The 24,961-nt window shown below is 50.8% G+C and overlaps 1 protein-coding gene across 4 annotated transcripts in view; it reads left to right on the top strand.

Annotated features, from left to right (window-relative positions):
• OBSCN (obscurin, cytoskeletal calmodulin and titin-interacting RhoGEF) overlaps positions 1-24,961 on the top strand; it is a 94,304-nt gene that overhangs the window by 7,627 nt on the left and 61,716 nt on the right. For 3 of the 4 annotated variants that reach the window (XM_036239630.1, XM_036239628.1, XM_036239631.1), the window contains 13 exons: positions 3,316-3,579; positions 4,262-4,525; positions 4,696-4,962; positions 5,076-5,348; positions 6,424-6,620; positions 6,768-6,843; positions 12,279-12,551; positions 12,976-13,251; positions 13,580-13,867; positions 13,983-14,258; positions 14,830-15,203; positions 16,010-16,880; positions 17,658-17,936. In XM_036239630.1, coding sequence (XP_036095523.1) covers positions 3,316-3,579; positions 4,262-4,525; positions 4,696-4,962; positions 5,076-5,348; positions 6,424-6,620; positions 6,768-6,843; positions 12,279-12,551; positions 12,976-13,251; positions 13,580-13,867; positions 13,983-14,258; positions 14,830-15,203; positions 16,010-16,880; positions 17,658-17,936 — 3,978 coding nt within the window. The remainder of the gene's footprint in view (positions 1-3,315; positions 3,580-4,261; positions 4,526-4,695; positions 4,963-5,075; positions 5,349-6,423; positions 6,621-6,767; positions 6,844-12,278; positions 12,552-12,975; positions 13,252-13,579; positions 13,868-13,982; positions 14,259-14,829; positions 15,204-16,009; positions 16,881-17,657; positions 17,937-24,961) is intronic. The other variant, XM_036239629.1, reaches the window with a different exon arrangement.

Raw genomic sequence — 24,961 nt, 5'->3', positions numbered from 1 at the left:
ATGAGTGAACACTGATGCAAACTCATGAGAGAGATTTAGGCAGCCCTTTTCATGTCTCCTTCATCTAGTCATACCTGTAAGGAACACAGATTTCTAAAAAATAGGGAACCATGGAAGGGACCACAACCATAGTATTGTTACCTGAGCAGTCTGGCGTGTAGAGTGAGGGAAGGGGCCTGGGCCCTCGAATCTGGTGTCAGATACAGTCTGAAGCAGGATGAGCAACAGAAGATTTCAGATTACATCCTTCTGGTCACTGTCTCTGTCCATATGTCCATTTCCCTGTGTCTGTCCTGGTTGGAGGTCCACACTGAGGATCCAGCTCCTTTATCTCCTCACTGGCCTTCACCTGGATAGGCACTACTCCCACCGTTGTGTCCACATGCCCATGCTTTTATTCCTCGTTTGCTCCAGAATGTGTTTTATTGTCAAGTGTCTATGTCTTACCCCTACCCCAAAATTATCCAGGCAGTCTGATGCTTTATGGGTCCTTCTTACCTCCCCAGCCCTGCCTGTCAAGTTCACAAAATATCTGAGGAATGGGGAGGTCACAACAGGGGACACAGCAATGTTGCACTGCAAGTTGAGCAAGGGGGTCCCTGTGCAGTGGAGGAAGGGGCCTGAGACCATCAAAACTGGGGGCAGAGTCAGCCTGAGGCAGGATGGGGCCATGTGTGAGCTAGGGATACAGGGCCTGGCTGTGGAAGATGCTGGGATGTACTCATGCATGTGTGGGCAGGAGAGGACATCAACCACACTTACTGTCAAGGGTAATGACAATTTGTGGCCAAGCAGACGTGTTTGGGTGTTCACTTACTCACTTCATGATATCCATCTTCACTCATTCCGTGTTCTTTCCCCTGTCTCAGTGTCACCCTCTCATAATTCCACAGAATCTCTTCCACCTTCCTGAGCTGTTAAGCGAAGCACAAGAAACTAGCACCTGACCTACTTACCATCCCTCATGTCACTACTGGTTTTGTACTGTTGTCCTTTCAGAGTCTGTCGTTTCCTCCATCCAGTCATGTCCTGCCCCAAATTTCTCCACAGAATTTGTTCCGTGTGTCTTTCCAAACCCTCCTCAGCCTCGTCCACCAATTTCATACAAAGCTTGAGGCCATGAAAGTGACTATGGTCACTCTGTTCACAGTCTGGGTTGAGGGAAGCCACAATCTACAGCGTGTACTAGCATACCCAGCGTGTGACCTGTGTCCACGTGGGTTTTATGTCTTCTCTGTGCTTGTCTTGTCTTATCCATGTGTTCAAATGTATGATTGTGTCTTCCTATCTCTACCCCACCCCCAGCCCTACCCATCAAGTTCACAAAGGGTCTGAGGAAAAAAGAAGCCATGGAAGGGGCCATGGTCACACTGCACGGTGAGTTGAGCAAGGTGGCCCTAGTGGAGTGAAGGAAGGGGGCTTGAGACTCTCAAATCTGGGAACAGAGTCAGCCTGAGGCAGGATGGAGCCCTGTGTGAGCTGGATATCTGGGAACTAGCTCTGACTGATACTGGGGAGTACTCATGTATGTGCAGACAAGAACAGACATTGGCCACACTGATTGTCAGGGGTAAAGACTGCATATGGCCTTATGCACCAGTGGCTTGGTGTCTGCACATTTCTACTGTGTCAACACCTTCTTCCATGTAGCATCCATGGGTCTATGTCTCCAAATGGGGTTCCCAAGCATCTCCTAGCTTCATCTCTCCATCCAAATGTCTGATGTTCAGTCCTCTGTTTCTCTTGTTCCATTTACCTTTGTCACTATCTATGTGTTTGTTCACAAGTTTATGTCATAGCCATGAGCAGTTTATATGGTCATTATGGGTGTCCTTGTCATAGATACAGAGTCCCCCAGACACATTAGTCCTCCTAATGTTCTTTGTGTCACTCTAATCTTCCCCATCCCTGTCTGCGAAGTTCATAAAGGGCTGAGGAATGAGGAGGCCACAGAAGGGGCGTTGGTCACGCTCCTCTGCGAGCTAAGCAAGGTAGCCCCTGTGGAGTGGAGGAAGGGGTCCAATAGTCTCAGAGCTGGGGACAGAGTCAGCCTGAGGCAAGATGGAGCTGTGTGTGAGCTGGAGATTCGAGGCCTGGCTGTGGCAGATGCTGGGGAGTGCTCATGTGTGTGTGGGCAGGAGAGGACATCAACCACACTGACCGTCAGGGGTAAAGACCACGTGTCGCCAAGCAGAGCCATGTTTTGATGTTCAGTACTCTCTTCATGACATCCATCCACACTCATTCCATGTTCTCTGCTGTCTTGGTGTCACCCTCTTCCCATAATTCCACAGAATCTCTTCCACTTTCCTGGGCTATTGTACAAACCATGACAAACCAGCATCTAAGCCACTTCTCACCCCTCATGTTATCATTGGTTTTGTCCAGTTGTCAGAGTCTGTCATGTAGCTTGTCCTCTCAGGTCCTACCCTAGAATTTTCACAGAATATGATAATCACATGTTTTTATGATCCTCTCTAGTCCTGTATACCAGTTTCATACAAAAACTGAAGCCTGATGAATGAATGAAAGTGACCACAGCCACACTGTTCACAGGCTGGGCTGAGGGAAGTCACAATGCACAGTGTGTACTAGGCACACTCAGCATGTGGCCTGTGTGCACATGGGTTTTATGTCTTTTGTGTGCTGTCCACATCTTGTCTTATCTGTGTGCTCAGATGTCTGATTGTGTTAATGAATTTATGACTCCCCAAACCCCACCAGCTCTGTCTGCCAAGTTCACAAAAGGTCTGAGGAATGAAGAGGCATGGAAGGGACCATGGTAACACCATGCTGCGAAGTGAGCAAGGCAGCCTCTGTGGAATGGGGGAAGGGGTTACAAACCCTCAGAGCTGGGGACAGTCAGCCTGGGCAGGACAGGGTTGTGTGTAACCTAAAGATTTGTGGCCTGGTAGTTGCAGATGCCAGGGAGTACTTATGCAAGTGTAGGCAGGAGAGGACATCATCCACACTGACTGTCAGGGGTAAAGACCATGTATAGCCATGTGAACCAATGGCTTGGTGTCTGCATTTCACCACCTCTGCCCTGTAGAACTACATGGCTGTGTCTCTCCAACTAGGGTCCCTGAGCATCTCCCTGCTGTGGCTGTGGCCACTTTCATGTTCTGATGTTTGTATCCAGTACTTTGTCTCTTCTGTTCCTCTCATCCATTTGCCTCTGTCATCATTCGTACATTAATTCTCATTTATACTGTGGCCCTTTGCAATTTGCGTGGTCCTTGTGGGTGTCCTCATCCTGGACATAGAGTCTCTCAGACAGTCCAATGTTCTCTGTGTTACTCTGACCCTCCCCAGCCTTGCCTGCCAAGTTCACAAAGTGTCTGAGGAAGGAAGAAGCCACAGAAGGGACCAAGGCCACATTGCTGTGTGAGCTGAGCAAGGCTGCTCCCGTGGAGTGGAAGAAGGGGCTTGAGATCCTCAGAGCTGGGGAAAGAATCAGCCTGAGGCAGGATGGAACTGTGTGTGAGCTGGAGATCCGGGACCTGGTTGTAGCGGATGCTGGGGAGTACTCTTGCGTGTGCGGGCAAGAGAGGACATCGGCCACACTGACTGTCAGGGGTAAAAATTGCATGTGGCCACATGGACTCATTTGGATGCCATGAACCTCTCCTTGTCTCTTGCATACACACTGGTTAACCATGGGTACTCACCTCCTCTCTGCCTTGAACAGTTTCTCCCTATCTCTTGTCTGCTTGCCTGTCACTAAATTGTCCAGTGTCCCGGTGTCTGGGTACTGATCTCCATCCAAATGACCTCACGTGGCCAGTTCTCATGGCAAAGACAGAATCCCAGCCTGTGTCCTCTTTCTGTCCTAACCCGCTTATCCTTTCTCCTTTCTCCCTAGCTGCTAGTCAGGGATGGCTGAGGGATGGCTCTGCTTTAGGGGCCCAAGGGGATGCCCCTGGTCCTGATTACCTGGTGGGACATAACCCTGCCCATGGGCATCCTGGGTGGAGGCCAGCATGAAATTCTGGTTAGATCCAGAGCTCCTCACGAAGCTCCCACAATGGACCCTCCTTCCTCTTCAACTGGGCCCAGACCCATGATGCCCATTCATACCCCAGTCTCCTGGGGCCTGTTACAAAGGGTTTTTTGGGCAAGCAGCTGGGGTGAAGCTGAAGGCCATACCTGACCTAGGTTCTCAGTGGAGTTAACTGGTGTGACTGGGTGTGTGTGGGGCCTGTCTCATGGCTGGGTCTCTGGACTGACCCTGTATCTCCTCTGCCTACCCACCTGTCAGCCCCAGAGTTGGTATTCAGGGAACCCTTGCAGAACCTGCAGGCTGAGGAAGGAACCTGGGCCAGCCTTCGATGTGAGCTGTCTGAGCCCAGTTCTGTGGTCTGGAGCAAGGGTGGCCTGGAACTACAGGCCAATGGGCGCTGGGAGCCACGTCAGCAAGGCTGCATGGTGGAGCTGGTGCTGCGTGACCTGCGCAGGGAGGATACGGGAGAGTACACTTGCACCTGTGGCTCCCAGGCCACCAGCGCAACCCTTACTGTCACAGGTGGGCCCACGGTGGGCTCTGCCCTCTGCACAGTCCTCACATGCTTTGGGGGGACCCCGTGGGCTGCAGTTTCATCCTGGGAATCCCATCTGAGGGGACCCTGGCTTTGGCAGGGCTGGTGGGCAGAACTGACCTGAGACTCTGTTGACCCTATGTACCTCTCCCCACAGCTGCGCCGGTGCGGTTCACCCGGGAGCTGCAGGCCCAGGAGGTGGATGAGGGCACAACTGCATACCTGTGCTGTGAGCTAAGCCGGGCAGGTGCCAGTGTGGAGTGGCGCAAAGGCTTGCTGCAGCTCTTCCCCTGCGCCAAGTACCAGATGGTGCAGGAAGGCGTTACTGTGCAGTTGCTGGTGCATGGTGCTGAGCAGGAGGACACTGGCCACTACACCTGCGACACAGGCCATGCACAGAGCACTGCTAGACTCTCAGTCAGAGGTGAGCTACCTGTGTACCACTTTCCTCAGGCCCCTCAGACGCCTCAGATACCCAGTGAGTGGGGAAGCGAGTGTCTTGCTCAGCACCTGTAAGTGTCCCTTCTGGCCCCCCAGCTCCCAGGCCCATGTTCCAGACTGAGCTGCAGGGAGCAGAGCAGGAGGTGGGCAGCCTGGTCCGGCTGTGCTGCCAGCTGAGTGAGGTGGAGCCTGGGGCCCCTGTGCAGTGGTTCAAGGAGGGTGTTGAGCTGCACTCAGGCCCCAAGTATGAGATGCGTCACGAGGGGGCCATGTGTGAGCTGCTGATCCACGTGCTCGAGGCCAAGGACTCCGGCGAGTATGCCTGTGTGGTGGGTGGCCAGAAAACCATGGCTTCTGTCAAGGTCAGAGGTGAGCCCTCCTCTAATAGCTGCCCTGTGAACCCCTCTCTCCAAGTGCTTTTCTAGGGTGGCTCTCAGGTCTCTGGTGTTACAAGCTCTCTCTTCTCATTTCTGTACCACTCCCTTGTGGACACTGGGAAAATTAAGGCTGTGGCCTGTGGATGCTACCCTGTCTCCTGCCTAACCTGGGCTGTCTTCTCTGAGCCCCTGCCTCTCTATCTGAAGGTCTTGCCTTCCTGATGTCCCAGACAGGGCAGGGCTGGCCACAGGGTGGGGATGGACAGAGGAAGCTTACCACCCTGCTCACCCCCTGCAACCCCTTGCCTGTTTCCTCCTAACAGAGGAGCCCCTGAGCCCACCTTTGCCCCCAGGGGTCCCTGTTTGTAGCAAATTGGGTGATGAATGCTGTGTGAGGCAGGAGAAGAGTGTGAGAGTATCTGGGAAGGCTTCTTGAAGGAGGGAAAGTGAGAGGCTGGCCTGGGTGCTCAGACCTGGATGGTATAAAGGATCCCATTACCTACATCCCAGAGCCCAAGGTAACCATCATGTGGAGCCTGATTGACACCGAGGTATAGGCTGACAAGGAGGTGGAATTCAGCTGTGAGGTGTTGAGGGCGGGTGCACAGATGCCCAGTGGCACCTCCAGGGCCTGCTACTGCAGAGCAGCAAGGTGACAGAGGCGGCTGTGCTGAGCAACTGCACCCACACATTGTGGCTGAAGAGTGTGACACCTGAAGACTCAGGCACTGTCTTCTTCCACATGGGCCTCCACAAGTTCTCAGCCCAGCTCACTGTCCGAGGTCTTAGGTGAAGGCAGCTGCCCTCTCACCACTTGGAGACAGAACATCCAGGTCCTGTTGGGGCACAGAAGCAGACTGCAAGAGTCCCTGCTTTGGGGGTTGGGAACTAGCTCCATGCATGGGTGGTTCTGGGGTGATCCAAAATGACAGGGTTAAGTGGTACCTTGTATGCTTATCTGCAGAAATTGGGGTGGGGTGCTGGGGGCAGACACTAGGACTGGGAAGTGCTCCTGGTGGTTGAGAATCCCAGGTGCTGAGGCTGACTCCACACCTTCCTTGGTGCAGCCCCCGAGGTGACCATTCTGGAGCCCCTGCAGGATGTGCAGCTCTGCGAGGGCCAGGATGCCCATTTCCGATGCCAGCTGTCCAGGGCCTCCTGCCAGGAGGCTCGCTGGACCTTGGGAGGGGTGCCCCTGCAGGCCAACGAAATGAATGACATTACAGTGGAGCAAGGCACATTCCACTCGCTCACTCTTCACAAGGTGGGACCCTGGGACCTGCCTCCATCCACATGTTCCCAGGAGTGTGGGTGGAGAAGGTTCCAACTCCAGTTGGATTGGCTTGGGGACTTGCCAGGAGAGATGGTCTGGATGGACTGCCAGGCTGACATCCCATCTTTGCTCCCACAGGTGACCCTCGAGGATGCTGGAACCATCGGTTTCCAAGTGGGCTCATGTAGTTCAGAGGCCCAGCTGAAGGTCACAGGTGGGCAGCCCCCTCCCATGCCTGGCAAGGTGATGTCTTTATATCCCTTCCTAGTTAAAAAGCTATTTGGGGGTGGTGTGGTCAAAAACCCATCTTCTAGCAGTTATCTTGCCTTGGGGTGGCAATATTCCAACCCTTAACTGCTAAAGCCCTGGACTGGGTAGCCCACTGAGGTGAGCTGGTGAAGATCAGCATGAGACATTCTGGTGTGCATGGTGGGATTTGTTTGTAACGGTTAGTGCTATCTGCAGGAGGGAGATGGGGTGCCTGGCAGTAGAATAAGGGGGCTGGGCCCTAAGGTGGAAGCCCTCTGTATGGCTACCCTCTGTATGACTACTCCTATGACACAGGTCATCTTAACACACATGTACATACTTGACAGTTTCTCAGGTGATGGTGAAATAGCATACCCAAGACACATGTACAGGTTTGGTTATAATGTACTTGGCCTCAGGCATGCAAACAGGATTTCTAGAACCTTCAGTTGGGTTATACCTTGTCTGCAGAGCTGGTCATTCCTGAGTGTCCCTTACCTGCCGTTCTACCCCTGGTTATCACACTGGTCCCATCCATCTAACCAATTGTCTACCATTTACCCACCTATCCGCCATCCATCTATCCATCTATCCATCCATCCATCCACCCACCATCCATTTTTCTATTCATCCACCATCTATTCATCTTCCATACACTCACCATACTTCATCATTCATCCATTATCCATCCATCCATCCATCCATCCATCCATCCATCCATTATCTATACATTGAACAGACCCTCTAAGATTCTACCTTTGTCTAAGTCGTGGACCTTCAGAGGGACCTACAGCACTTTCATTGGGGAACCCCCAATCCACTGAGTTAATTGGACATTAGAGGCAAAGCATGTCTTGGGTCTTCTGGGGTGAACAGAAATGGCCAGTTCTGTGGTCTTTGGGCTGGGAAAGGTCTCAAGTTGAGTGGTGGGAGAGGGGAAGTATCCTAGGGGTCCTGATCAGGCTGGGCCAGAAAGGTCTTTATGTATTCACCAGGGTGGGTGGCTATGAGGGGGTCATAGAGTTGGGTTGGGCCTAATGGATCTTGCTGAGGGCTATGCCTTGACCCCTGTCAGCCAGGTGTCCCAAGCCTGTGCCAATTGGCCTGTGTACAGACATCTGGCCATGTTCTTGGGGGAGGGCAATGGGCGTAGAGATGTGCAAATGGGTGTCCTGGTAGCTGGCGTGTGGGCCAACTTGGGAATGGTGCTGGAAATGGGAATGAGGAGCTGGTGGAGCAGGGGGTACTACCATATGTGCATTCTTGGGAGAGGGTTAGGGCAGGTGGAGGTCTGGGGCTGGGTTTTAGTGGTGCATGCCCAGAAAGGGCATGGGGAGGGCCTGGCTGGGGCAGGTGTGGGAGCATAGAGCAGGCAGCAACTGTGTTGTAGAAGCCTTTGGGCTAGGGCTGCTGTGTGACGGAGCAGTAAGCAGTTGCCATGGGCATTGGGGCCCTGGAATCTTATGGACGGAAGTATCATAGTTAACATCTGGACAATTAGCCTTCTGGGAATAGGATAAGCATCTGCTTCCACACCTGCAGGGATGGAGGGCTTACCACCTGAGGCAGACCCCACCCTCTCAGGGTGGCAGCCCCACAGCCTCTCCTCCCCACCCACAAAGATTGAAGCCATGGAGCTTGGGACTTGTTCATTCTGCTTGCTGAAGAGACCATGGATGTGTGTCTTCTGTGTACTTTTGTGAAACCAAGTGTATTCTGGAGAGGGGTGTCGGGGAAGGAAGGCTGAGCCCATTCTCTGTGAGTGGTTTGAGTATATCATTCCATGAGCAAGGGGGGATAGCTGACCCAAGTAGATCTCTAGATCCTAGCCTCAGGGGTCCCCAAAATGGTAGACCCCCACATGGCCCTCTGGGCCCAGGGCACCCCAGCCTGCCTTCCTATCGCCCTCTTGTACAGAGGCAGCACCATGCCTGGTACGTGGCTTGCAGAATGTGGACGTCTTTGCGGGGGAGGTGGCCACGTTCTCCTGTGAGGTGTCCTGTGCGGGTGGGCCTGAGGCCTGCTGGTGGTTGGATGGGACCCTGCTGCAGGACAGCCCCCAGAGTATCATCTGCGTGCATGATGGGACCTTTCATACCCTTACGCTGTCGTGCCTGGGGGTTGCTGACTCAGGCACCGTCACCTACCGTGCAGGGCCCCTGGTCTCCACGGCCAAGTTGTTGGTCAAAGGTACCAGCCTATGGGACACCACCTGCACTGATGCTTCTGCCCTTGCTGCTCCTGCATGCTTCCTGCAGGCCCCTGGGGCAGGGGGTTGGGGACTGGCATTGCTCCATACATGCCATATGCAGACACTCAGGCAAGCTGCAGACCTGCTTCTTGGATGAGAAAGAACGCTTGGTTCAGAGCATGAAGCTGGAGGCCAACTTCATGCCCACCTGCTCGTGGGGCCTTGAGTACTGTTGCCACCTGGCTGCTACTCTTGCGGTTGCACCCACCTCAGGTGTACACTCAGAGGGCAGCCTGGAGGTGAGGGCAACCTTCCCACCCTGGCCCAGCCTGCCCTGTCACTGCTCAGCCTGCCCTATCCCTGCTTGTGGCTGCTTACATCGCTGTGGTTTGAGTTGGGGGGTCTTGTGTCTTGTGTTCTTCTGGGAAAGAGCTAGCCACTGGGGAGGGCAGTGGGCTGCCAGGGATCTCTCAGTGCACTCCCAGCCAGGTGCTCCTGGGATGGCCGTTTGGTATGGCTTCACTTGGAGTATTTGCTTACTGGTCTTCTCTGCACTATTGCAGAATAAATGGACATTTGTTGAGTAGGATTTTGCCAGGTGAAGATGGGATGACACCCTCTGGAGGGGCAGAAAGTCCCCTGGAAAAGGCACACTCTGGACTGGGGATGCGGCATGCCCAGCAGAGGCTATGGATCCTGAGAGGGCCCCTGGACTCTTAGGAGGGGGCGTTGTGTCCCTGCTGGGGCAGCATGCTCCCCAGGCCCAGGGAGGAAAGGGTTCAGGAGGTCAGAGGGGTCAGGAAGGGACAAGTGGATAGAAGCCATTTGCCATGGGTGGGGTGTGTAGGGGCAAGACTTGCTCTGTGTGGAGGGTCCTGGGCCACTATGACTAGTTCCTTTCCTGCTGAAGCCTCTCACTTGCCTGCTGATGAACTGCTGCCGCTGCCCACAAAGGGTGGGTGGGCCCTGATCACACTGCTCAGGCTTACACGTGCCTGGCATATTGGCCGACAGATCCAGCAGTGGAGGTGGTCAGTGCCATGCAGGACCTGGTGGTGGAGGAGGGTGGCCCGGCTGAACTCCTCTGCCAGTACTCACGGCCGGTGCAGGCCACGTGGAAGATGGATGAGCAGGAGGTGCGCGCCGACGGGTGTCGTGTCATCATAGAGCAGGACTGGACCGTGGCCAGGCTGTCCTTCAGGCCGGCCTTGCCCTGCGACAGTGGCATCTATTCTTGTGAGGCCGCGGGCACCCGTGTGGTAGCCCTGCTGCAAGTGCAAGGTGAGGCCGCCCAGCAGGCAGCCCCAGGCCCAGCAGGCTTTGGCATGTTTTGAGCTAAAACATATAATGTGGAACATCAGGCAGTGACAGCCAGTGCTGCGTGACAATGACAGTAATTTCTAGAAAGATGAGATCCAAGCAGGTAGATCCTGCTGAAACTGGCCCAGCCCTGAGCCCACCCATCCAGATCCCTCCCCAAGAAGCCTGATAAGACAGGGTGGCTGGACAGACCCTGGGCAGAAACTGCACCTAAAGAATCTATATCCAAAACACTAGGGAGGCAGGCAGGGAAGTAACTTCTGGGCAGGTGAGCAAGCAGGCCTGGGGTCGCAGGGCCCTCAGCAGGGCTCTAGGTGGGACTGTGTCTCCAAATTCTGGGCTCAGATCCCAGCTCTGCCCCTTCCCAGGCTGATCACTTGGAGGGTGTGCCAAGCCCCATGTCCTTAAAAGGATATGCTGTTGGGGAACCAGCGTGGGATAGGGGGCATCATTTGGCTGTGGCTACTTCCTCTTTGGGAAAATCTGAACCATTCCTGGTGATGAGTGAGCTGGAGAGTGAAGAGGGTTGTTGGGGCCATCGAAGCTAGACAGCAAGTGTGAGCAGGTGAGACCAGTTTCTGCCCCTGGCCACTTGAGGTCACCCCCCTCACTAATTCAACAACTAAGTTTTATAAACACATTTTTTTTGGCTCCTGTGAGCACACCAGAGAACAGACAAAACTCCCTCTATTCACTGCAGCGTCCTTGACATTCCCATTGGGAAATATGATTGGAGCTATGAGGAAGGGTTGCAGTGTGTCCTGGGCCTGGAGGGTGGGGCTGGGCTCATGGACATCTAGGCAGAAACTTCAGCCACAGGAAGGCTGAGTGGAGTCTGGTCTGTAGTGCAAGTGGCTCAGGGTGGAAGGACAGTCTGATAAAGGGATGTAGATAGCCTAGCAGGTCCTCTGTTCTGAGACACCCTCCCCACTTCACTCCCTGGACTCCTTTCTACAGTAGACAACCCTAACTGCAGGCATGGGCCTGGACTCTAAATGATCTGGGAGGGAACATCAGGGCTGTGTTCAGGTTCTGTCTAGGGCATGTACCCACACAGCAGTTGGGGCTGTGGGCTTGAACCTTCAGCTCAGTGACTACAGTGGTTCCTTGCTGTCATGGGTCAAAGCCAGACCCTTCCAGCATCTGAGCCAGCCCTGTGTCACTTGGCGCTCCTTTCCTGCTTGACCTCGCCACCTGGCCCCTTACATCTCTCACCCCACTGGGCTGACTCCCTGCTGTTCCCCCATGCATCCCTCCTTCATTCTTATTCCAGTGTCCCCTCTTGTCACTCCTCTTGGCTGGATGCCTATCCTGGGAACAGCTCTAGGAGGTGGCACTGAGTTCATGACTTCCATGTGGCTATTTATTCCAGACTCAGACTTTGTAGGAGAGAACCAGAGGGTTGGAATATATAGGCAGAGATTTCTCTGGTCCCAGCAAGTGGAGGAGCAGCCTGATAGTATTGGCTGGGAGACAGGAAAGGGGGCCAGATCCTTTCCTGCTTGACCTCGCCACCTGGCCCCTTACATCTCTCACCCCCACCTGTAGCCAGGGCAAGGGGTGGTGGCCTCAGGCCATTTGAATTTGGCTGTGGCTTTGGTAAGTTTTGGGAACAACTTTGAGACTTTTCACCTGTGAGGTCAGGAGGATACCCACCCCCCCACCCCCACCCCCGCCCATCCTGACCACTAGCGTGATGATGGTGTGAAGGTGGGCAGAGCCTTGGGAGGACATGCATGAAGGCTCCATGTGGACACCACTGGTCTCTCTCCTGAAGGCCTGCTGTTGGGCCCTGTGTCATGGGGAAGCACTCCCACACCACTGTTGGGGGTGGGGGGACCTGGGTGGTAGAGGTTCCAATGCCCTGAGCCACTGCCTCCATCCCCCAGCCAAGAACACAGTGGTGCGAGGCCTGGAGAACGCAGAGGTGCTGGAGGGAGGTGAAGCTCTGTTTGAGTGCCAGCTGTCCCAGCCAGAGGTGGCCACCCACACCTGGCTGCTGGATGACCAGCCTGTGCACAGCTCGGAGAATGCTGAGATGGTCTACTTTGAGAATGGTCTGCGGCACCTGCTGTTGCTCAAAAACCTGAAGCCTCAGGACAGCTGCCGAGTGACCTTCCTGGCTGGGGATGTGGTGACATCAGCGTTCCTCACAGTCAGAGGTGCGGGTGTGAGTGTGGGTCTCTTAGAGTCCCTCCCACCAGATAATAGGGTGCAAGGAAAGCTTGTGGCCACCTAGGGCGTGGTTCTCTCCGACCCCTTCAGCCAATATTGTGCTGTATCAGGGGAGAGGGAATAGGCATAGTGGGAGGGCTGTGACCTCGGGCTGTGGGTCTCTGAGGCCTCATGCAACCAGAGGCAGGCTGGGAATTGGGAGAACAATGGTCTCAGAGATCAGATTACCCCTCCGGTGGGGAAGACTGATCTCCGGGACACCTCCCACCCGAGCTGGGACCTCTGCCTTTGCTTGAAGGTAGAGGGAGAGGAGGGATGGGAGGGTGGTGGCTTGGGAGCCTCCTAGCCCCCAAAAGTCGTCCCTGGTCCCATCCCTGGTCCCGAGTTTACACCCTGCACCTCCTCCCCCAGGCTGGCGCCTGGAGGTCCTGGAGCCCCTGAGAGATGTGGCCATTCAGGCAGGAAGGCAAGCCCACTTCAGCTGCACGCTCAGTGAGGCTGTGACGGTGGGCGAGGCGACCTGGTACATCAATGGGATTGCAGTACAGCTGGATGACCCAGACTGGACTGTTACTGCAGATGGCAGCTACCACACTCTGCTGTTGCACTGCGCTGGGCCACACCACGCAGGCGAAGTCACCTTTGCTGCCCGCGATGCTGTGACCTCCGCGCAGCTTACCGTGCTAGGTGGGTGGCTTGCCCACCTGTTGCATCTTGGGTGCTGGATTCTCCTGTGACTGGGTAGGGATGGGAAATTCCAGTTCCAGAAGTTACTGGGCGTTCTCCGTGTCCCTCCACCCAGGGTGGATTTAGGTGCACAGTCTCTCTGTGACTGAAGCTTACGACCCTCGCTCCCGGAGACAGGAGGTCCCGGGCATGCCTGCTCACAGGTCTGGGGGGTGATCTGCCTGTACCCTCACTGTGCCCCAGAATCAGACCTCAGGGCAGGAGGGGCTGGGCTGTGTCCCATAAGAGAAAGCAGACATTGAATTGACCCTCCTGCACCCCCACACAGGCCTCCCAGATCCCCCGGAGGATGCCGAAGTGGTGGGGCACAGTGACCGCTCCGTAACACTCTCTTGGGTGGCACCCGCAAGCGATGGCGGCGGCGGCCTCTGTGGCTACCGGGTAGAGATGAAGGCATCAGCCACTGGTGAGTGGCAGCTGTGCCACGAGCTGGTGTCCGAGCCAGAGTGCACTGTGGATGGCCTGGCCCCTGGGGAGACCTACCGCTTCCGCGTGGCAGCGGTGGGCCCTGCAGGCGCTGGAGAGCCCGTGCACCTGCCCCAGACGGTGAGGCTTGGTAAGTTGCAGCCCTGGCCCCACAGATGAGGGTGGGGGTGTTCAGCCTGGATCACTCAGGCCTCCTGAGAAACTGGAGGGTCAGGGCACATCCTTGCTGATGCGCTCATTTCTAGCAGAGCCCCTGGAACCCCCGCCTGTACCCCTGGCTCCGGAGAGCCGGCAGGTGGCAGCCGGGAAGGATTTGCGTCTGGATTGTGAGGTGGTGGAAGCTGGTGAGGTTATCTGGCTGAAGGGAAAGGAACACATCCAGCCCGGCGGGCGCTTCCAGGTTCTTTGCCAAGGTGGGCAGCAGACGCTGGTGATCCGGAGCTTCTCAGCAGAGGACCAAGGTGAATACCGCTGCGCCCCTGCCAGGAACCCCATCTCTGCTGCTGCAAAGACCTTCCAGGGTGAGTCCTCCAGGGCCCAATATGTGGGAGTAGAAGAGTTAGGGGGAACCCTAGGGTTTGTGGGTGGGGTGACCCTCAGTAGCAGGGGGTCCACTTGGGGAGTTTGCTTCACACCAAGGTTAGACTTGCTAGGGAATCGCACAGACACTGCTGTGGCTCAGCTTCATGTCAGAACCATTTCTCTGGCAGCTTAGGTTGCACCTCCTCCCTGAATGTGATCCTGGCCATTTTAGCCCTTGGTACCAATTACTGGTCTCTTAATTCCTCAGGCCCCTGTGCTCTGAGTCCTCCTGCATGGTGTCTTCTCCCCGCTGCACTATAAACCTCCCCATGACCTCTGAGCACCACCACCCCTCACTTTGATGACAGGATTGGCCTGATCAGGGGAAGTTGAGGCCCAAGGAGAGCTGTTCAGAGCCTATGAAACCTTGTAAAGACTGTGCCATCAAAGGTTTCCAGGAGCCCAGGCAGACAGCAGAGGCCTATTGAAGGGAACCACAGTCAGCAGCCCAGACTGGCCTGGGTCATGACTCTGTTCCTACCTGGCTGATCAGTCTCTTGCTGTCCACAGTGGTACTGACACCAGGATCCAGGGATGAGGCCCCTGCACAGCCCAGCCTACCTCCTGAGGCAGCCCAGGAGGGTGATCTGCACCTGCTATGGGAGGCCCTTGCTCGGAAGCGCCGCATGAGCCGTGAACCCACACTAGACTCCATCAGTGAGCTACCTGAGGAGGACGGGCGCCTGCAGTGCCAGCGGCAGGAGGCAGAGGATGTAGCTCCTGACCTATCAGAGGACTACTCCACAGCTGACGAGCTGGCACGCACTGGTGAGGCTGACCTCTCCCACACCAGCTCTGACGACGAGTCCCGGGCAGGTACTCCTTCCCTGGTCACCTACCTCAAGAAGGCTGGGAAGGCTGGCACCTCTCCACTGGCCAGCAAGGTGAGCCTCCAGCCTGGCCTGCAAGGGAGGCCTGGGTGTCTCAGATCTTTACCACCCAGTCATTGTCCATCCACGCATGGTTTATCCACCATACATCTACCCATCCACCATCCACCAACTCATCCATCCAACCAGCCTTGTCCATTTGTCTGTCACCATCCATTTTTCCATCCATCCACCATCCACTTATCCATTCTTGCATCTACCACCTACCAACCCACCCATCCAGGTACCTCCATTCACCACCATCTGTTTATCCACACATTCACTCATCTACCCAATCAGTCACCATTCACCTGTTCATCCATTCACTTGCTGCCCATTGGTCTATCACCACCCATTAATCCATCCATCCATCGGTAACTATCCATTTATTTATCCATCTGCCATCCACTTAACCATTAATTCATCCAGCTAGCCATCAAGCATCTATCTTACATCTATTTATCTATCCAGCCATTGATGTACCCATCCACTCATCCACCATCTACCACTTAGTCATTCACCTGGCTGTTAAAAGTTTTTCCTGAAGAGTTGGAACTGGCCCTTCTGTAGTGTTCCTCACAACCCTATGAGTCCCCATCTGGGTGTAAAGTGATTTCAGGGAAGGTGGGCTTGATTTTTGTGACAAGAGCCATCAAGCATCCAGCCTCAGTGAATGTAGTGTAGTTGCCAGCAGCCAGAGGCGGAGTGACCTGCTGGAACTGGGATGCAAATGGGGTTCTGCCTCTAGCCTGCCCTGGATGCCCCTTCCCATCCTTTCCCTGACCCAGGCCTCAGTTTCTCTACCTGACCTGTGCACACAGGTTGGGGCCCCAGCAGCCCATTTTGGGAAGCTGCAGAAGCGGCAGGAACAGCTGGCCACAGTGCACTCACTATCAGGAGACCTGAGCATTGAGGACCTCAGTGACCCATCCCTGGACAAGGCAGCTGTGAAGATCCAGGCTGCCTTCAAGGGTTACAAGGTGCGGAAGGAGATGAGGCAGCAGGAGGGGCCTTTGTTCCGTAGCACATTTGGGGACACCGAGGCACAGGTGGGTGACGTTTTGCATCTGGAGTGTGTGGTGTCCAGCAAGGCAGACGTGCAAGCTCGCTGGCTGAAGGACGGTGTGGAGCTGACTGACGGCCGGCACCACCATATTGATCAGCTCGGGGATGGTACCTGTTCTTTGCTGGTCACTGGTGTGGGCCATGCTGATGCCGGCTGCTACACCTGCCAGGTGAGCAGCAAGTTTGGCTGTACGGTCCACAGTGCCCATGTGGTTATCAGTGGGACAGAGAGTGAGGTTGAGAGCTCCTCTGGAGGTGAACAGGATGACGCCTTCCGCCGGGCAGCCCGGCGGCTGCACCGTCTGTTCCGCATCAAGGGCCCAGCTGAGGTTTCAGACGAAGAGATCTTCTTGAGTGCAGATGAGGCCTCTTCAGAGTCTGAGGAGCATGGGGACTGGCAGAGGTACCGCGAGGACGAGCACTTGGTCTGCATCTGCTTTGAGACACTGGCCGAGGCCCGCCAGGCAGCCACCCACTTCCAGGAGATGTTCAGCATGCTAGGCATTGGGGTGGATATCAGCCTGTTGGAGCAGGGACCCCGAGGAGTGGAGATACGCATCGCCAAGGTGGCCCTCGCTCCCACAGTGCCTTTGGAGCCAGTGCCCAGCTTGCGGACTGTAGAGGCTGGTGAGTCTGTAAGCTGCCTGAGGTGGGAGGGAAAGGAAAGGCAAGGCTGGTGCATGACCAGGGTCAGCTGAGAGGTCAAGGAGTTGGCTGGGCTCCAGCTTCTGGCTCTTGCAGATGCTGCCCACTGAGCTTGGAAGAGTGCCAACTTTATGGTGGATAGAGCTCCATCTCCACCCCAGCTCTGCCTGTTATTAACTAGCCTGTCATAGTCTCAGCATTCTCATCTGTGTACTGGCTATGGGAATGCTGACTATTGCTTTTTTCCTCCATGAGGATTTAAGATACAACCTGTATAAAAGGTGGGGTTCCATGTGGTTCGGTCTGCACCCCATTTCCCACTCCAGCAATTAAAATGAATTAAAAAGCCATTTCATTGTTTACTTGTATGTCCTTAGAAATGGCAGAAGGGGTGTCATTAATCCATAGTGTCATGTCTTGAAATTTTCCCTCTCCAGTTCTGAGTGTGAGGCCTCAAACCCTGGACTTCCAGCCACATTGCCTCATCCTCCTTCTACTTCCCTTCCTCCCTGCTACCTGTCTACTGTCCTTCTGGCTACAGGGTGGCTTGAGAGCCAGGCTTACAAAGGGAGAACTCCCCTAGAGAATGGAGAGGAGGGAGGAGCTCAGAGAGCAGAGACAGAGTGCTGTTTAGCCACCTGGTCTGTGAATGTTTCCACTTGAATGGGCGTCACGAAGGTCACGTGTGCACACACTGCAGCTGGGGTGATCGGGGGCAAGGACTGGTGCTAACTTGCATAACCTACTTGTCCTTCCCAGCCCCGGTGTTCCTGACTGAGCTTCAGAATCAGGAGGTGCTGGATGGGTACCCTGTGAGCTTCGACTGTGTGGTGACAGGCCAGCCCATGCCCAGCGTGCGCTGGTTCAAGGATGGGAGGGTACTGGAAGAGGACGACCACTATATGATCAGTGATGACCAGCAGGGTGGCCACCAGCTCATCATCACGGCTGTGGTGCCTTCAGACATGGGTGTCTATCGCTGCCTGGCTGAGAACAGTATGGGTGTGTCCTCCACCAAGGCTGAGCTCCGAGTGGACTGTGAGTATGGCTAGTCGGCTTGGGGATTCCTGGCTGGGAAGGGCAGTGTTGGGTTGGATGATGGTTAGATTTGGGGCTTCAAATCTTGTGGCTGATGGAGAGCTGTCTGGGAGCCACCTGGGGTGGGGGTGGGGGCTTTAACTACTTGAGAAGTGTCAGGGCTAAAGAAGGACCCAGAAAGACTTGGAGGTATCCTGGGTCATGGTGAGTGATTAATGGCACTGTGGGAAATAAGTAATACCTACCAGGTCTCATCCCTGATTCCTGACTCAGCTCCTAAATCCCTTGAAATTCCTATGTGACAAGTCACTAAAGCAGTGACTCCTAATAGGCCCCTAGATAGCTTCAGGATGGAGGGTGGTCACAGAAAAGACCAGTTCATGATCCCTGCAAATATGTCTAACTGATTTTTGATAAAAGTACAAAAGCAATTAAGTGGAAGAAGGTTAAAATTTCAACAGATTGTGCTGGAGTAATTTGGACATTTATAAGCCAAAAAAAAAAAAAAAAAAAGAACCTAGATCATATATAAAAATTAACTCAAAATGAAATGCACACTTAAATGTAAAATATAAAACTTTAGAAAACCAATAGGAGGAAATCTTTAGTACTAGGGAAAGTCTTTGTATACTTTGTCAACATAAGAAACATTCAAACCTATAGAGAATTTTTGTGAGTTATTTGAGCCAAACTGTCAACAATTGCTGAGAAGCAAAATCTCATCAGATTGAGATAATGCTCCAGAAAATGGCAGTTTTGCATCTTATTTATACATTAGAATCAAAAGAGAAGATGCAAGTGGGTTACATCAAATCCACTGGTAATAGATTAGGGAGATGGGAGAAAGCAAAGTGGGGGTGGGGTGAGGGACACCTCTGAGATTGTATAAAAAGTAAAATGATAGACACATATATTTTTTACATAGGTTGGTACATGATAGTTAACAGTCAACAAATAACATTATAAAAATAACAATGAGAGGATTTGTGGTCCTCCCCCGTGCAATGGTTGTGCCTTAAGGGGTCTAGAAAAAGGGAAGTTGCTATAATATTCCAAAGGTATATTATTGTAGATGCAAAAGACAATAGACAGCTTGAGTTAAGGTAAAGATAGACTTTTGTCAGGGAAGAGTCTAGCCTAGGACATGACTATCTACCATAAACTGTTTTTAGTTAAAAAGATTTAATTTCAGACCATTCTTTGTGGTTACTTTAGGTGTCTGAGTTTGCAAGACCACCATGCAAGCCTCCTCTGAGCTTGTCAGGTTAGCATGTGGCCCCTTTCCAACATAAGAGTGGAAAATGGTACAGCCACTTTAGAACATGGTGGGGATGTTTTTACAAAACTAATGACATGCTTACTATGTGAACCAACAATCATTTTGTTGAGTGTTTATTCAAGAAATGAAAACTCAAATTCATAACACAACCTGTACCCAAATGCTTATAGTACATAGCTTTATTCCTAATAGCTAAAAACTGGTAATGATCCACCTGTCCTTCAGGGGGTGAATGGTTAACTGTGTTCTATGGCATGCTACTCAGCAAGAAAAAGGAACATGTTATTGCCATGTGAAACAAGTATCATAAAACTGCATTTTATTGCATGAACACACACATACACACACTCAGTGGAGTTCATGTGAAACTTGTAAAATGAGAATAAGGTTGATGGATGAATTATCACCTTTTAGAGTTAAAAGCTAACCTTGCCAGAAACTGGGTGAAGGGTATATGGGATCTCTATACTGTTTCTCAGAAAAGCATGTGAATCTACAGTTCTCTCAAAATAAAACGGAAAAAACTATTAAAAATACAACAATAACAACTTGATTATCTTAAATAAGACAAGACCTTACACATTTCCCCATGTACCTCTATTTCTATGTTCATCATTCTATTGAGTGGGTCTAGATTTCCATCTGGTGTCACTTTCTTTGTGCCTGAAAGACATCTAACACTTTTTAATAGACTGGATATGCTGGAATTCTTTCAGCTTTTGTATGTCTGAAAAAATGTCTTCATTTTGGTTTTGTTTTTGAAAGCTATTTTTGCTAGGACAGCTTTTATTTCCCATACTTTAAAGATATAGCTCCACCATCTACTAACTTGCAGTGTTTCCAATGAGAAATATGGCATTAGTGTTTTCTTTGTTTCTCTGTACATAACTTGTTTTTTCTATTGAGATTTAAAATTTTTTAGATGTTTGCACACCATAAAATTCACCATTTAAAAATGTATAACAAACTGGTTTTTAGTATATTCACAAGGTTGTGCAACCATTACTACCATCTAGTTCCAGAACATTTTCATCATTCCAATTGGAAACCTCACACCCATTAGCCTTCACTCTCTATCCTCCCCCTACCTGCCCTTCCCAGCCACTGGAAACCACTTCTGTCTCTGTGAATTTGCCTATTTGGGACATTTCATATAGATGGTATCATACAATATATGGCCTTTTGTGTCTGGCTTCTGTCATTCAGCATGTTTCTAAGGTCCATTCATGTGGTAACATATATCAGTACTTTATTCCTTTTTATGGCTGAAAAATATTCCATTCTATATGGACTTCTCATCCATTCCTTGGATGATGTTTATCCATTGCTTGTTTTGGCTATTGTGAATAATGCCTCTATGAACAGTCACGTACAGGTTTTCGTGTAGACATGTTTTCAATTCTCTTGGGTATGTGGCTAGGAGTGGGATTATTGAATAATATGATAATTATATCTTTAACTTTTAAAAAAACATCCAAACTGGTTTTCTGTAACAGCCATACCATTTACACTTCCAGCAGCAATGTATGAGGGTTCCAGTTTCCCCACATCCTGGCCAGCACTTGTTATGTTAATTTTGTTAATAATAGCCATCCTAAGGATAAGAGGTATTATCCCATTGTGATTTTGATTGCATTTTTCTCCTGATAATGAATTTGGGTATTGTTTCATGTGCTTATTGGCCATTGGAAAAATATCTATTTAAATCCTTTGCCCTTTATTTATTTATTTATTTATTTATTTATTTATTTATTGTTTATTGTTGAACATATTACAGATGTCTCCTCTTTTATTCCCCACTGACTCTTCCTCCCCAGTCCTGTACTCCTCCTGCCTTTCCCAAACTACAGTATTGTCTGTTTCCATTGGTTATGCAAATATGCATATAAATTCTTTGGTTTATCTCTTCCCAACCTCAAATAACCAATTTGTACCTCTTAATCCCTTACCTTTTATAACCATCCCCCCGAACTCCCCTCCCATCTGGCAAGCAACAAAAAGTTCTTTGTATCTATGACTTTCTGTTCTGCTTGTTTGTAGATTCAATTGTTGATAGAGCTGTATTTATTGCCATTTTATTGTTCATATTTTTGTTCTTCTTCAAGAATACCCTTCAACATTTCATATAACACTGGTTTGGTGGCCACATACTCCTTTAGCTTTTTCTTGTCTGGGAAACTCTTTATATGACAATCAATTCTAAATGATAGCTTTGCAAGATAGAGTAATTTTGGTTGTAGCTCCTTTCTTTTCACCACTTTGAATATTTCTTGCCACTGCCTTCTGGCCTGCAAAGTTTCTTTTGAGAAATTGGTGGACAGACTTATGGCAGCTCTGTTGTAGGTAACTAACTGCTTTTCTTTTGGTGCTTTTAAGATTCTCTCTTTGCCTTTAACCTTTTTCAATTTGATTATGACGTGTCTATGTGTGGACCTCTTCAGGTTCATCTTTGGGACTCTCTGTGCTTCCTAGACTTGTGTGTCTCTTTCCTTTACCAAGTTAGGGAAGTTTTCTGTCATTATTTTTCCAAATAGGTTTTCAATTTTTTGCTCTCTCTCTTCTCCTTCTGGCACCCCTATAATGCAAACATTGGTATGCTTGTAGTTGTCCCAGAGGCTCCTTACACTATTCTCATTTAAAAAGATACATTTTTATCCTCACTCGAGGACATTTTTGCATTTATCTTCAGATAGAGCAGGAGGGAGATAGAGGGGAAGAGAAAGAGAGAGAAACATCAATGTGAGAGACACATCGAGTGGTTGCCACCCACATAAACCCAACCAGGGCCAGGGACAAACTGCAACCGAGGTACATGCCCTTAGCGGGAACTGAACCTGGGACTCTCCAATCCGCGGGCCAAAGCTCTAACCGCTGAGCCAAACTGGCCAGGGCTATCCTCATTTTTTTGGATTCTTTTTTTTTTTTTTTTCTGCTATTCTGATTGGGTGTTTTTTGCTTCCTTATATTCCAAATCATGGTTTGCTTCTTGGCTTCACCTACTCTACTATTGATTCCCTATAAATTATTCTTTATTTCAGTTAGTGCATCCTTCATTTCTGACTGGTACTTTTTTATGTTGTTAATGTTCTCACTAAGTTCCTTGAAATTCTCACTAAGTTCTTTGAAGTTCTCACTCAGTTCACTGAGCATCCTTATAACCAGTGTTTTGAGCTCTGCATCTGTTAGATTGCTCATCTCCATTTTGTTTAGTTCTTTTCCTGGAGTTTTGTTCTGTTCTTTCATTTGGGACATGTTATTTGTCTCCTCATCTTGGCTGCCTCCCTATGTTTGTTTTTACGTATTAGGTAGAGTTGCTATATCTCCTAGGCTTCATAGGCTGGCCTACTGTAGTTGGTGTCCTATAAAAGGTCTGAGCTGGCAGAAGATCGCATCCACAGTACATGGCCAATATACAGCAAAATAGCTTTATTGCATGTGCCTGGGTGCAGGTGGGCTGAGCCTAAAAGGGATCAGCCTTGAATTACAGTTGGGGTGTAGGTTATATACTCTACTTTTAGCTTCCGACAGTTCTTGCTGATGTACTCTGCCTGGCCCATTGTTCACTTTGCAGTTGGACTGGTCTGATATCTCGTCCTGCATCTGCTGGATGATTTATTGTCTTGCAGATAGTCCAATAACCCTTACTCAACAGAAGACTGAGCAAAGGTCATGCAAGGAACACATTTTTCACACTTTCCACCTTGTGGAAGCTTTTACTTTTACCCTTTAAAACATTACTAACCCTTTCATTCTCATCTTATAATGATGATAAAAAAGGGAAAAGGGGCAAATTTTCTCTTTGTAACTATTCTGCAGGTGTGGGGTCATCGCAGACTCCTAAAAATAATTTGTTAGATAACTTCTTGGGGAATGGGGCCATAGGGTCCTTTTACCTGTGCTAGAACAAATTGTCCAAGTGTCTGGTTGACTAAAATTTGCAGTCAATTTTGTACAAACCTAGTAATCAGGCATAAGAGGCAGGGTCTGAAAAGCAATAATAAAAAGGCTAATACTAGGGGCCCTATGAAGGGGAGTAGTCAGGTTAGTTTAAGCAAAGCTGCCTCTATACTTGTCCAGATAGATTGGGCTAGGTGATCCTGACTGAATTCTTTTAGCCATTGGGCATTATCTAGAATTCATTGTGTCCTCTCCTCAACCTGGCCGGTTGAGTTAACATAGAAGTAACAAGATGTATTTAATATCATGCATAGACCTCCTTCTTTGACCAGTAAATTGTCTAGTGCAATGCAATTATCTATTACCATGCAGGCAAGAGAGTCAAGGGATTTTGAAAGAAGTTTAACATTTTCACCTGTATCTCTACCTATATTTGCCATGGTGGATGTATATATAAATTCTCATTGCAGGGGTTAGACACATCAAGAATAGTTAGATTACAGGTACCCCTTGTAAGGTTATAGTGAGAGATATTATATGTGGTGCCTGCTTGCATGGTCTGTAGGTCTGTATTCATACTGATAGTCAAGATCAAGGGAGCTTTTGCCCTTCTGCTCCATAGGATGTTTCTGTCCTCCCTGAGCTTACCTTAGGACATCTGCATTACTGACTGACAGGTGTAGCGCCCCAGTCAAACTCCCCACCTAGCACTGTCCCCAGAGTGGGTTACGCCTAGCTGGCGCAGCTGAGCACTTGGCACCAGAAGCAACAGCCCCTTAGGTCTCCACCCCCCAATCAGTGAAAAAAACTATGAGAGTAGTGGTATTTCACCTGGGTCCGCAAGGCCAGCCAACCATGCCCCGCCCCGCCCTCTCAAGGGGACAGAGGGGTGCTGGGAAGTTCTGTTAGGAGAGGAAGCAGATTCTTAGAGGAGACAAAGTAAAGAATGAGAGTGGTTGGTGGGGAGGGTAGGAGTAAAGGTTAAATTAGCATGGAGTTTAGAGAGAATGTCCCACCCTAACAAGGGAGTGGGGCAGGCTAGTAACACTAAAAAGAGTGGAGAAAGATATAAGGGCCTAGAGAACAAGTGAGTGTCTGGGTTGCCCTGGGTTGTGATATTTGGCCATCAATTCCCACAACTGAAACCCCAAAGTGTCAAAGAGGTCCCCTGAACTCAGGGAGGGCAGAATAGGTTGCCCTGGTATCAATAAAAAGTGAAATTGACCTACCTGCTACCATCAGAGTTACCCGAGGTTTGGAGTTTGAGATGACAGTCCAGGCATTTGTTCCTGAGCACCTTCAGTCTTCAGCTACAAGGTCAATCAGATCAAGGCCTGAATTTCCCATTCTGTTAGCCTGAGGAAGGGATGAGGACCACCTCTGCGCAGTCTGTCTGTAGTCCGACTTCCAGAGGGGTCCTCCACGTTGAGGACCTGGTTTAGGTGGTGGTCGGGGATTGGGGCATTGCCTCATCCAATGGCCAGTCTGGTTGCATTTAAAGCAGGGACCTGGAGGTCCCCTCTGCTGATTTTGTTGGTTGTCCTTCTTCTGTTCCATGAAGGGGATTTGCTGACCCCTTTGATTAGTGGGGCCTCTGATGGCAGAGGCAAACATTTGGAATTCTGCTATTCTTTGCTGTTTAGCTTCTTCATTGTGATTATTAAATACCTTAGAGGCTAGATATAGAAGTTTCTGTTGAGGGGTTTGAGGGCCATCTTCCAGTTTTTGTAACTTTCTCCTAATGTCTGCAGCCGACTGAGAGAAATTTCAGGTTTAAAATGATGGTCCCTTTTGGGCTAGTAGGATCTAAGTTGGTACATCTTCTCATAGCCTGTGTAAGGTGGGATAG

Source organism: Molossus molossus, unplaced genomic scaffold (genome assembly GCF_014108415.1).
Source record: "Molossus molossus isolate mMolMol1 unplaced genomic scaffold, mMolMol1.p scaffold_m16_p_4, whole genome shotgun sequence".
NCBI classification, from domain to species: Eukaryota; Metazoa; Chordata; class Mammalia; order Chiroptera; family Molossidae; genus Molossus; species Molossus molossus.
This window is presented reverse-complemented; position numbering and strand designations above follow the sequence as displayed.